Source organism: Leptonychotes weddellii, chromosome 13 (assembly GCF_054177405.1).
Source record: "Leptonychotes weddellii isolate Sample4059 chromosome 13, ASM5417740v2, whole genome shotgun sequence".
Classification (NCBI taxonomy): domain Eukaryota; kingdom Metazoa; phylum Chordata; class Mammalia; order Carnivora; family Phocidae; genus Leptonychotes; species Leptonychotes weddellii.
The window spans coordinates 50,367,591-50,380,488 of NC_138381.1; the positions used below are offsets into that span (position 1 = coordinate 50,367,591).

General features: G+C 37.8%; 1 protein-coding gene across 1 annotated transcript in view; it reads right to left on the minus strand.

Moving 5' to 3' along the window:
* L3MBTL4 (L3MBTL histone methyl-lysine binding protein 4) overlaps window positions 1-12,898 on the minus strand; it is a 275,710-nt gene that overhangs the window by 213,912 nt on the left and 48,900 nt on the right. The window contains exon 8 of the mRNA XM_081802549.1: window positions 1,415-1,500. Coding sequence (XP_081658675.1) covers window positions 1,415-1,500 — 86 coding nt within the window. The remainder of the gene's footprint in view (window positions 1-1,414; window positions 1,501-12,898) is intronic.

The following is a 12,898-nucleotide window of genomic DNA, read 5'->3' on the forward strand; positions in this document are numbered from 1 at the left end:
TAGGAAAATAAAACCTTCATGATACACGAGTAATAAACAGTTAAATCTTTCTCCAGTACCTCGTTTGTTTCTCTCCAGCTTTTGTGGAAGCATATTTTCTCCAAAATGCATTATTACACCTACTAAATGGAATACACAGACTATAATTAGGTCTTTGATGCTTGAAATTCTTTCTGCTCTCCCCAAGGTCACTGTCTTGATAACAAAGGTAACAGTTTCATATTGCAGACGCCAAAATACGTATCTTGAGGTGAATCCAATAACCCCATGTCAGAGCCTGGAAGTTGCATTTTTAACTAAATCAGAGTTTTATTTTCTTGTAATTTTCTTCTTGGAAAAGTAAAATGAGCTTTGACAGAAAGCAAAAGAGAAAAAGATAATACAAGAAGCTGGTATTCTGCTTATTGAGTTTCTGCAATTCTTTAAGGCCTCTCAAGCACTCTGGGACTTCTAGCCTTCCTAATTTGATTACACTTATTTTCCAAATCCAGCCTATTCTATAATCAATTTTTTTAAAAAAATGAAATAGCATTTTGTTTCAAATCCCTTGTGATCCCTAGAAAACTTTTTATAAATGAAATTATATGTGGAAGCCCACTATATAAAACTCTGATTAAAGATGAGTCAGGAAGCCCGGAGCACACAATTTGAAAACCGCTTTAGACATAAATATCTCTAACTATACTATCAATGCACTGTCTTTTACCAAATAATTCATGCTTGGTTCAACCCTGCAATAAATGTATAAGGACAAATTTGAACTTAAAAGTTGGTGTTCTAACAAATGCTAAAAGCAATGTTTCCCTCAAAATGGATAAAAGCAGAGCACACGCAGGCTATATACAATTCGCCTATCTTATTATGGCGTCATGGACATTCAAACAGTACCAAGACTGTGAAAGTGCAGCGTTCCCACTTGATGGACAAATACAAGCAGAAATGAAGGACTCCACCATTATCTGAGGTTGATGAGGTGCCTTCAACTGCATGAGGGTGTAGGGCTACCGGGCTTTTCAAGTAGGGAAACCATCGTTACTTTTGTGTAGAGGAACGATAGTAAGTGAATCACCTCCTTTGTGGCTTTAACTGAAAACAAGGCAGATTGCTTATGAAAATAACATTTGACTTTAAGAAGAAAAATCTAGGGCGCCTGGGTGGCTCAGATGGTTAAGCGTCTGCCTTCGGCTCAGGTCATGATCCCAGCGTCCTGGGATCAAGTCCCGCATTGGGCTCCCTGCTCCTTGGGAGCCTGCTTCTCCCTCTGCCTCTCTGTCTCTGTCTCTCATGAATAAATAAATAAAATCTTTAAAAAAAAAAAAAAAGAAGAAGAAAAATCTAGAATAATTTAAACCTGTCAAATGAAGTCAACATGTACATTGCTTAAAGGTGAGAGTGTATTCAGATACAAACTTACCATTTTAAAAACTTTGGCAGGAACGGCATTAGTTTGAGTAGCTTCCAGATATTCTGTCCAGGAAAAATTTTCTGGATCAGGATAACCTGAAAATATATATATATACATATCTAAAGATTATTCATTGACATTTTGATTCCCATGGACTCTAAGACATCTGACCTACTGTTAACTGAATGCTCACTATTTAATAGCCCCTATGCTAAGAACCTCACCTACATTACCTTACTTGTCTATTTTAACCTCTGAGAGGGCTCTTTCATCCCCACTAAGGCAAGAGAGCACTCATTCATTGGCTCATATTCATTCACTCAACAAGGCCAAGGTCAAATGGTGCTGTGCATACTTGGCAGAGCCAGGTTACACCCAGAAGGCCTCCTTAGAAGTTTGAAAAAAACTCAAAATCACTGTCTGACCTCAGACAGTGAACTGGTAATCTTTCTAATTCCTCCAATACTGTTGCCTCTATTAGGGTTTTATTCTCTTAATTACATCTCTGTAATTGCAATTTCCCAGGTTTGCCATTTATAATTGCAATTTAAAAATAAGTATTGGTATAACATGGCATAAAGCACTCTATGTTTAAAAAAAATTCTAATTGGGTTTCTTGTTTCTCTTTACATTTATGTTATCTTATTCCTAATTACATTACATTACCTATTATTGTGCTGTTTTCTTTTTCCTTTAAAGGAATAAGTACTTAGATTTATTCATCAGCTCTACTGTATTCGTTTCTCTTTTCTAATTATTTCATCTGCTGCTTTTACTCTTATTACTTTACTCATATTTCCCTTAGGTTTGTTTTTACTTGTCAAATTGAATTATAAAGAAAATTAATTTATTTTCATTTTTTAAATAATAGAAGCATTCAAAACTATGAACCTACAGCCAAACTATGGAAAGAGCCTAGATGTCCATCAACAGATGAATGGACAAAGAAGATGTGGTATATACATACAATTGGAATATTATGCAGCCATCAAAAAAATGAAATCTTGCCATTTGCAACGATGTGGATGGAACTAGAGGGTATTATGCTAAGCGAAATAAGTCAATCAGAGAAAGATAAATATCATATGATCTCACTGATATGAAGAATTTGAGAAACAAGACAGAGGATCATAGGGGAAGGGAGGGAAAAATGAAACAAGATGAAACCAGAGAGGGAGACAAACCATAAGAGACTCTTAATCTCAGGAAATAAACTGAGGGTTGCTGGAGTGGAGGGGGGTGGGAAGGATGGGGTGGCTGGGTGATGGAATTGCGGAGGGTATGAACTACGGGGAGCGCTGTGAATTGTGTAAGACTGATGAATCACAGACCTGTAACCCTGAAACAAATAATACATTATGTTAATAAAAATAATTTTAAAAAAAGACTATGAACTTAACCATTGTTGCCCCTGAATACAGCTTTAGACACCTGGACAAACCTTTATGACATATTTATTTTTCTCACCTTTATTTTCTCAAAAACAATTATTATTACAATCTATAATTGTCACCTTCATTTAGTCACTGGCCAAATATTTATTTAAGAGATATCTCAAATGGCTAATTTTTGTAGTTGTTTAAAATATTAATAATAGTATCTAGTTTAGCACATGGCAGTTTCAGAATGTCACATGGTCTGTACAATTCCTGTTTGGAGACTTTAGGATTTCTTTTTGGCCTAATATAGGATCAATGGTCAAAATTTTTTTTAAGTATATACATATACATACATATGTTTTAAGGTATAATATCAGTATGCATTAATTCAATATAAAGAGCTGTATTATTCAAAAATCTGTTTATTCTTTAAGTAAAAAGCCTGAAGCAATATGCTAAAATATCTAAAATAGTTTTTCTGTACAGTGTTCTGGTATCTCTGATAATTTTTTCTTCATATTTAAACTTCTTACTAAAATATATTTAAAGAAAAATATACAAATCAAGTAAACAGCTTGAAAATTATTCAAAAAATTAGCATAGCCGTATAACCAGAACCCAGGACACCCCCTCCCCATTGTGCTCCCTTCCAGTCACTGCCCCCTCTCTGCAAAGAGAAACTCTTATCCCCTAAGATTAGTTCTACTTGTTCCATTTTTTCCTTTGTATAAATGGAATCATATGGTATGTGCTCATTTGTGGTAGACAGTTTTTGCTCAGCACTCTGTGAGGTTCACGTAGATTGCTGTATGCAGAACATTTGTTTTCCCTGCTGTATAGTAGTCCATTGGGTGAGGGTTTTACAATTTATTTATCCATTCTATTGGTGATAGTCATTTGGGTAGTTTTGATGTGGGAAAGTGGATTATGGAAAGTGCTGCTACAGACATTCTAGTACAGAAATATACACATCTGTTGGAATGTATCCAGGAGTAAAACTGCATGGGGTACTTTGCTTAATATTTTGATGTTACGTTACTTAGCACAGAGAAGCATATGTAATGTTCACTAGTAATTGCGCTTTTTATTTAACATAGAAAAAAAATGTCCCTTTTGGACACCTTGATTGCATTTTGCATCAAATTCTTCTTTTTTACTAAAAATTAAGTTGTATGCCATCCTGATATTTTGTTTGTTTTATTGATAAAAATTTTCCCCATCTTTTTTACTTTTAAATTCTTTTGTTTCAGGTGTATCTATTCTAAACATCTTCTAAATGGATTTTAAAAAACATTTACATTTACTTTCATAACTGGTTTACTTTATCTCACTTCTGTAAACATGTTTTAAGCTGGAGTTTTTTTAAAAAGCTCTCTTAGGGTTTCCTTTGCTTTTTGTCCTTGTCTATATGAGTTATGTTACATGCCCTCTGTTTCAATAATTATTTCTGCACTCATTTCCTTTTGTAGCTCATATTATTAATGACTGTCCAAACTCACTCCTTGTATTTTGGATGTCCACATTTATGCATGCGTTCTGGATATGCTCATACCACACCCCTTCAGCACCAGGTCCCCTCCTCCCTGCTCCAGGTTCCTCACCAGGGGCCTGGACAGCAGATTCCGTGGAATGGTGACTAAAGAAAGCAGCGTGTAGCGGGTTGAGGGATGAACGTGCAGTGATTAAGAGAGGGAGCAATTAGCCCTGCTCCAGCCCCTTAAAGAAATCTGGCAGGCTGCTATGAAAGAAACCATCTTTTTCACACCTTTTTGTGATCAATAAGTGAAAACAGAAAAAGTCACTGTTTTAAATGTTTCTGAAGCAATAACTTCCTCTACGGCACTCTCCAGAAATGAGCTACGTATGTACACAAAAAAGAAAACATGTATTACATACATCTTCCCTGTTCAAAGAGCCCAAGAAGAGGAGAATGTCTCATTTCCTAGGGAGGCCTGCAAAAGCCACCTGCTCCCCCTGTCTTCCTCCGGGACCCCATCCTGAGTCCTGCTCCACCTGGGGGGGGAGGCAGAAGTGGGGCAACAGAGGCAGAGGCAAGAGCCAGATACTTTCACACAGCTGTGTGGCAATGACACAGAAGCTTTTCAAAAGTTTACATTCCTTCTAGTTTCAAGAAATATATGAGACCACCCCATGGAACAACAGCCTTTAACCTCTTCACTTGTCTCAAAGAAGAAACATCTAACTGGTTTCCCTTTATTAGTTACCTCTCTACTGATTATTCCATTTACACTAAGTCATTTATTCCTCACGTAGGCTGTGAGGTGTGCCTGTTCATCCTCATTTGATAAGTGAGGCTCAGAGAACATGAGCAGCTTGCTCAGTGTTATACAGTTAGGAAGCGGAAGAAATGGTATTTGAACAATTGTGTCTGACTCCATTACCCACATACTCAACCACTGCTTCTCCCTAGTACTGTAACCCAGAGCTCCATGGTCCAAGGAGGTCCATCCTCCAAGGTCTCAGGACTGGGAGTGTGAGCTCCCCCTGGAGGCCAAGGTGTAGTATGGCAAGGGTGAGAGTGGGAACATCGCTCGATTGGAGGCAGGCTGTAGATACAAATGCATTTATTCACGTCCCACCTCTTTCCACACTATTGAGAGATTAGCACTTCCGAAATGGGCAAAGGCTGAGGCAAGATGAGGTGCATGCTGCGGCTGTGGGCACAGGTGGCTGAACTAAACAAGGGAAATGTGTCAGATATTGGGATCAAAGAACTACAAAGCAGGGCACCTGCCAGGCAGCCCCTGGATTTTCCCATGGTACTGGCAGTTCTCTGGAGAAGAGGAAGACCCAGGTGACAACTGTCTTCAATTAACGTTAGCACATAACTAGAAGGCAACCAGATAACAGCCAGAGGAGGGAGGAGGTGTGGTGGAGTGAAGAGCTTAAACCCTCAAGAGGCTTCTCTGAAGAGCTGAGAACTGTCCTAGGAGAAGCAGCAGGACTATTCGGGAGAAGCAAAATGTGCTATCCCAAGAGGGTGACGAGAAAGCCCTGTGTGAAAAAGCTGCAAGATGGAGGTCAATCCCAGTGCTTGGAGTAACAAAAATTGAGGGTCAAGAAAAAGTCCATAAAGAGGATACACGTATGGGATGGGCACAAAAACGGAGAAACTTAAGGTCAAACCAAGTTAAATGTAAGTGAAAACAAACCTAAATCTTTCATTCCAAGGACTACTTGTATCACCCCAGGGAAAGCAAGTCCTTACCACTCTGACCTCATCTCCCTTTCACTCTGCTCCTGCTCCAACTAGGACACATTCAACTTCCTCCCTCCTCAAGGTCTGCTGCTCCTTTACAGGGAAGTTCTCCCCATGGACCCTCCAGACTACCCACCTCACCTCCTTTAAGTTGATCCTCAAATATCACATCCTCAGTATGTCCTTCCCTGAACTCCCTGTATATAAAAAACTCCCTCTCCAAATACATGTGCCCTTTCTAACCTCTTTACCTGTTTTATCTTTCTACATAGCACTTACCACCAATTAACTTATTATATAAATATTTTACATATTTGCTCTCTCGCTTTCTAAAAACATAACTGCCTTATGACGGATTTGTTTACTTCACTGCTCTTTTCTCTGAGTCTAGAACAGTGCCTACTATGTAGTTATCACTCAATAAATACTTGGCAAATATTTGCCAAATGTCTGAAATGTGTTTCTTAATAAGTTTGCATCTGATATTGTGGTGGCCACGAATGACAGATATGTGAGCCAAAATTATATTGGTCTAGCCTCAAAATAATGAATGGAATGCAGATATAAAGTAGTTTGCCTGCTGGTGTTGGTGGTATTCAGAGGTGCCATTAGAACAAGCTGATGCTCCTGCACCAATACTGGATAAGATTCCAAACAGCACTAGAGACTAGACCGTACCAGGGGAAGGCCATTTGATGTGTGCCATCTGTGCAAGGCAAATGTAATACTCCTCAACTGTTTGTTCCATATTAGAAAGACCCACTTATGTGTCAGATTGGTTACAGACTCTTTTTATAACAACATCCTCCATTATTTTACCTCTAGGAACAATAGCCTCAAAAGAAACATAATTTTGCCACAGAAACAGTCTAAAGAATTAGGATCATGAATAGATAGCACAAGCCCTTAAGTTCCTGGCATTCTGGTCTGTGTAACCTGTCCCATGAACCCAGAGAAGCATGACAATCATAATTATATCAGTGGCCAATCCAGGAACCAAAAATCATAGGCATCCCAGGACAAGCAGTTTTTTGGTAATGGACAATAGTCCTATTTAATAACCAGCAATAAAAAAGGATGTGCCAAGAGTCTTACTGAGAAGGTTCAGTCAGCACAAACAGAATATTGATAGGTTTAAGAGGGCACTTCATCTAACTCTTCATTGTATTGATGAGGGAAGTGAGACCTGGCATTTTAAGTGACTTGTCTAAGGCACGACAACTAATAACGAGGCCAAAGCGAGAGCCCTGGTCTCCTGGGCAGCAAGCTACAGAAACCAAGACTTCTAAAGAGTCACTTTGAGGTTTGATTGTTTTGCTCAAAGTATGGCTGAGATGAAGTGTATTAAGAATAGACTAAGGCAACAGAGTCTCTTCTCTATCTAGTGAAATCACTTTCAGAATAAAAAAACAAAATAAAAAAACAATCTGGACTACACTGGATGAGCTCCCAGCAAAACTTGTCTCCAAAATGACCACAGCTCCCACGGTACCTAATCCAACCCAGTGCTTGGTAAATGACAGGCATTCAAGATGGGGTAATTGCCTCTATTTCTCTCTGTCCCTCTGTCTCTCCCTCTCTTTCTGTCCCTGTCTGTCTCTCTCAATACCTCACATTATAGAAAACATACTGGTTATTTTGCTTCTATTTTTCTCTCAGTTTCACTAACCACACAATATTCCACTGAGTAATATTCCATAACTAAAAATCCTTACATGTTATGTCTATATTGTTCTTTGTTATATCCTTAGCTCTTAGCTGGGTCTCATGCTTAGTAGGTACTTAATATCTGTTCAATTAAATAATTAATAATATACATTTTTCTCTGAACTCTTACATTCCTTATGCCAATAGAATCTATCCATAGGAAACAGCAAAATGCCATTTAAAATATAGTAATTCCATGTGCCTAAAAAAAGTTAATAGTTAATGCTGCAATTAAATACAAGATTTAGGGCGCCTGGGTGGCTCAGTCATTAAGCGTCTGCCTTCGGCTCAGGTCATGATCCCAGCGTCCTGGGATCGAGTCCCACATCGGGCTCCCTGCTCCGCGGGAAGCCTGCTTCTCCCTCTCCCACTCCCCCTGCTTGTGTTCCTGCTCTCACTATGTCTCTCTCTGTCAAATAAATAAATAAAATCTTTAAAAATAAATAAATAAATAAATAAATAAATAAATAAATAAATAAATACAAGATTTATTTATACTGTAAATTTTGCTAATGTAATTTTAGCTTTGCAAAGAAATTGTGAAGTAAAGTTAAGTAGTTATTTGGTATCAAAACATAATTTGCTAAAATATCTCTATGTGCTCCTCAAATGTCTAGAATATTTGCTAATAATATGTCCAGCAAATTGATGATTCTAGAGAATCTATGGAAACCAATGGCTGTTACTCCTATGAACTACATTTCATTACCTCTCAAAATATAAATTATTATAGTTTTATTTCTAGAAATAATCTTGCATTTAGCATACATTCACAACCAGTCTGAATGCTAGACTTCCAATTTAAAGATGTAGAAATGAGCATATACATTTAGCTCCATTCCCTTCTAAATGCCACCAAAATATCAATAAAGGCATTTTTTAAATGAATACTTATCAACAGAGAAAATGTTGAATTAATTTTGATGTAATACATAATGGAATATTATGTAGCCTTTATAAAGAATTAAAATTATACCAAATGATTTGGAAGAGATCTGCCGTGAGACAGAGCAGAGCAAGACAAAAAGATAATGGAAAAATATGTATATAATCCCATTTTTGCACAAGCAATTTTTTTTAAAGATTTTATTTATTTATTTGACAGAGAAAGAGATAGCGAGAGCAGGAACACAAGCAGGGGGAGTGGGAGAGGGAGAAACAGGCTTCCCGCCGAGCAGGGAGCCCAACGCGGGGCTCGATCCCAGGACCCTGGATCATGACCTAAACCGAAGGCAGACGCCTAACAACTGAGCCACCCAGGCACCCCATGCACAAGCAATTATTTTAAAAGGATATGGATTCACAAATATATATATATGTATGAGTGTGTATGTGTACATGTATATGCAATCATATGGGAATTAACAAAATATAGATAGCATAGGATTGCTAATAGTTTAATCATTTTCCTTTTCCTCCTGGGAAAATACATTTCCTGGATTCCCACGCTGTTAAGTGTAGCTATGTAACTGAGTTCTGGCCCATGCATGTGGGTAGAAATGATGTAATAAGCTTTAGAGGCCCAACTTCTGAGTTGGGCCCCTAAAGCCATCTCATGTGCAAACATCAGTTCTTTTCCCACTTTCAGGCTTTGCCAAAAGATCCCCAAGGACCTGGAGGAGCCCCAGCCCCAGGATAATTACATGGGGCATAACTAACTATAACTGCACTATGAGAGGAACAAGAAAGCAATTCTTAATGTGTTAAGGTACTAAAATTTTGCAGTCATTTGATATGCTAGTTAGCTCATGGTAATTAATACAGAGGGATTAGCACCAATTGTGATTTCCTTGAGAGGAGTAACTAAGTGGAAAAAGAAACAAAACGTTTTTAAAAACAGGATGACAGGGGCGCCTGGGTGGCTCAGTTGGTTAAGCGACTGCCTTCGGCTCAGGTCATGATCCTGGAGCCCCAGGATCGAGTCCCGCATCGGGCTCCCTGCTCGGCAGGGAGTCTGCTTCTCCCTCTGACCCTCCTCCCTCTCATGCTCTCTGTCTCTCATTCTCTCTCTCTCAAATAAATAAATAAAATCTTTAAAAAAAATAAAAATAAAAAATAAAAACAGGATGAGAAATGAAGGAGGGGGAACCATGAGAGACTATGGACTCTGAGAAACAAATTGAGGGTTCTAGAGGGGAGGGTGGGGGGATGGGTTAGCCTGTTGATGGATATTAAGGAGGGCATGTACTGAATGGAGCACTGGGTGTTATACACAAACAATGAATCATGGAACACTACATCAAAAACTAATGATGTAATGTATGGTGATTAACATAACATAATAAAATAAAATAAAACCAGGATAAATAAAATGTAGTCTATGCAAAATAAATAAATAAATACAAAAAATAATACTAGTATAAAGATATGAAGCCACATTGAGAATAGGTAAAAAGACAAAAGCAGATGAGAAATGTCAACAGAAATCCCTGGAAGTGTGAAAAGGAAATAAATGAATGAAAATTGACTTCACCGTACTGAGAAAGCTAAAACAAATCTGTTAAAGGAGCAAGTTAATTTATGTTATAGAACCCTGGAAAGCTTCAGTAACTGCAGGCATCAGATACTTCTGAAGGCAGCAGTGTGGGGCTAACAGCAGATGCTTGTTTTCAAGTCCATAATAGAAACTGTTAGGCACACTAGGTCACCTACCTTGCCCCATACAACTAACTATGCGACTATCCCTCCCACATTAAGGCCAAAGGCTGGAGGATTTAGCCTCTGGACAGGTTGAAACAAAGAAGGTATAGACTTTGGGATCTAACACAGTGATGAAGCCTATTCATAGAACAATAGCCACTTGCAGTACCTGGATCTCAAATTGCGGGCAGCCCTCTCCCCCACCCTCAACAACTCCCATGACCCCCCCCCACATAGACACCCCAGTCAGAAGGAGGAAGAAGAGCCTTTCATGTAGGAACCAACCCAGAAGTCCTAGTTATGACACTTTGGAGTATCCAACTAAAACATTATGGTTAACATCTCAGCACCCCACAGGAATGCTCACAATTTCAGAATCCCATTAGGGCACCCAGAGATTTTACTCTGCTTCTCAGGACCTTATTCTTAAAAATGAAAGGACAATTAAGATTCACCAGAGAGCTGAAGAACCTAATAAACAGATACTAAAACAAGCAAATACAATAACAAAAAAAGGCAATTTGAGAAAAGAGACAATATAAGGAACGGAAGATTTAAACCAGTAAGTTTAAAAAGTAGATGAACTTCGAATTCGATATCCTTAGAGAAATAAGAGAAGACTCATAAAATAAGAATGCTATTGGAAACTAAGGGAGAATGCCATTTCTGTGTAGAATGTAGAAAGCCACAGAAGACTGTTACTCACTCCCTAACAATGAGAAACAGCCAGATACTCTGAAAAATTATAAATTTCCTGTAGCCATCAAAGAGCTGAAGTTCCAAGGAAAAGAAGTAATGGAAATCTAAGGAGGCACATACCTCTGGGGACAGCTGAGAAACTCAAATATTTAACCAGTGGCAGAGCACTGGAGGGAAAGGTGATCCCACCCAAGTAAGAAAAAATCAGCTAACATTTAAGTAAATTCTTAAAGATCAAGTGGGAGCTAGCATGTCAGTCTGGAAGAGCTGGCCCCAGACATAAGAGGAGTGTCCCCATACTTACAAGCTCTTTATAACGGGCCTTACCAAGTGCTCACAGGAAAGATTAGGAGACAGAAGACTAGCAAGAGCTCCCTTTCAGAGCTCTGAAGACAGAAATTTTAAGGTGTAGCCAGAAGGAAAGTAAAAATTACATTCAGGAAAACATGGAAAAGGATCAGAGTAGACTTCCAAACAAAAACTATGCCAGCCAAAAGACAATACAGCTTTAATGAAATAAAGGGGATAAAGATCGGTCAACTCACAATTCTATATCCAGCAAAAATATCTTTAAAACATTAAGGCAAAATAAAGACATTTTCAGGCAAACAATTGCTGAGATAGCATTCCCAACAAACCTGTGCTAGAAAAATTCTAAAGAAAGTTCTTTGGGGAGAAGGAACATGAAAGAAATGAAAGAGGTGTTATGACCCAATACCACAGAAATACACAGGATCATAAGAAACTACCACAAACAGTTATGCACCAACAAGTTGGACAAATTAGAAGACATTAATAAATTCCTAAAAACATACAACCTATCAAGACTGAACCATGAAGAAATAGAAAATCTGAACAGACCAGTTATTAATAAGGAGACTGAATCAGTAATCAAAAACCTGTGATGGCTTCAATGGTGAAATCTACCAAACATTTAAAGAATACCAATCCATCTCAAACTCTCCCAAAAAAATAGAACAGGAAGGAACACTTCCAAAATCCTCTTATGAAGACCAGCATTACCGTGATACGAAAATCAAACAAGGATGCCACAAGAAAAAAAAAAAAGCACATCAGTATCTCTGACAAACACAGATGCAAAAATCCTCAATAAAATATTAGCAAACTGAATTCCACAATATATTAACAGAATCATACATGGTGACCAAGTGGGATTTATTCCAGAGATGCAAGGATAGTTCAACATCTGCAATTCATCAATGTGATACACCACATTAACAGCACAAAGGATGAAAATAATATGATCATCTCAATAGATGCAAAAAGCATTTGACAAAATTCAACATCCATTTATGATAAAAAGTCTCAACAAGGTGGGTATAGAGGAACATACCTCAATACAATAAAGGCCATATAAGACAAGGCCCCAGCCAACATCACACCCAAAGGTGAAAAGTTGAAAACCTTTCCTCTAAGACCAGGAACAAAACAAGGATGTCTACTCTTGTCACTTTTATTCAACATGATATTAGAAGTCCTAGTCAAAGCAATTAGGCAAGAGAAAGAAATAAAAGGCATCCAAATCGGAAAGGAAGAAGTAAAACTGTCACTATTTGCAAAAAACATGATATTTTATACATAGAAAATCCTAAGATTCCACAAAAAAACAAAACAAAATTGTTAGAACAAATCAACAAATTTGGTAAAGTTGCAGGATACAAAATTAATACACAAAAATCTACTGTATTTCTATACACTAATAATGAACTACTAGAAAAAGAAATTAAGAAAACAATTCCATTTACAATTGCATCAAAAAGAATAAAATACCTAGGCATAAGTTTAACTAAAGAGGTGAAAGACCTGTACTCTGAAAACTGTAAGACA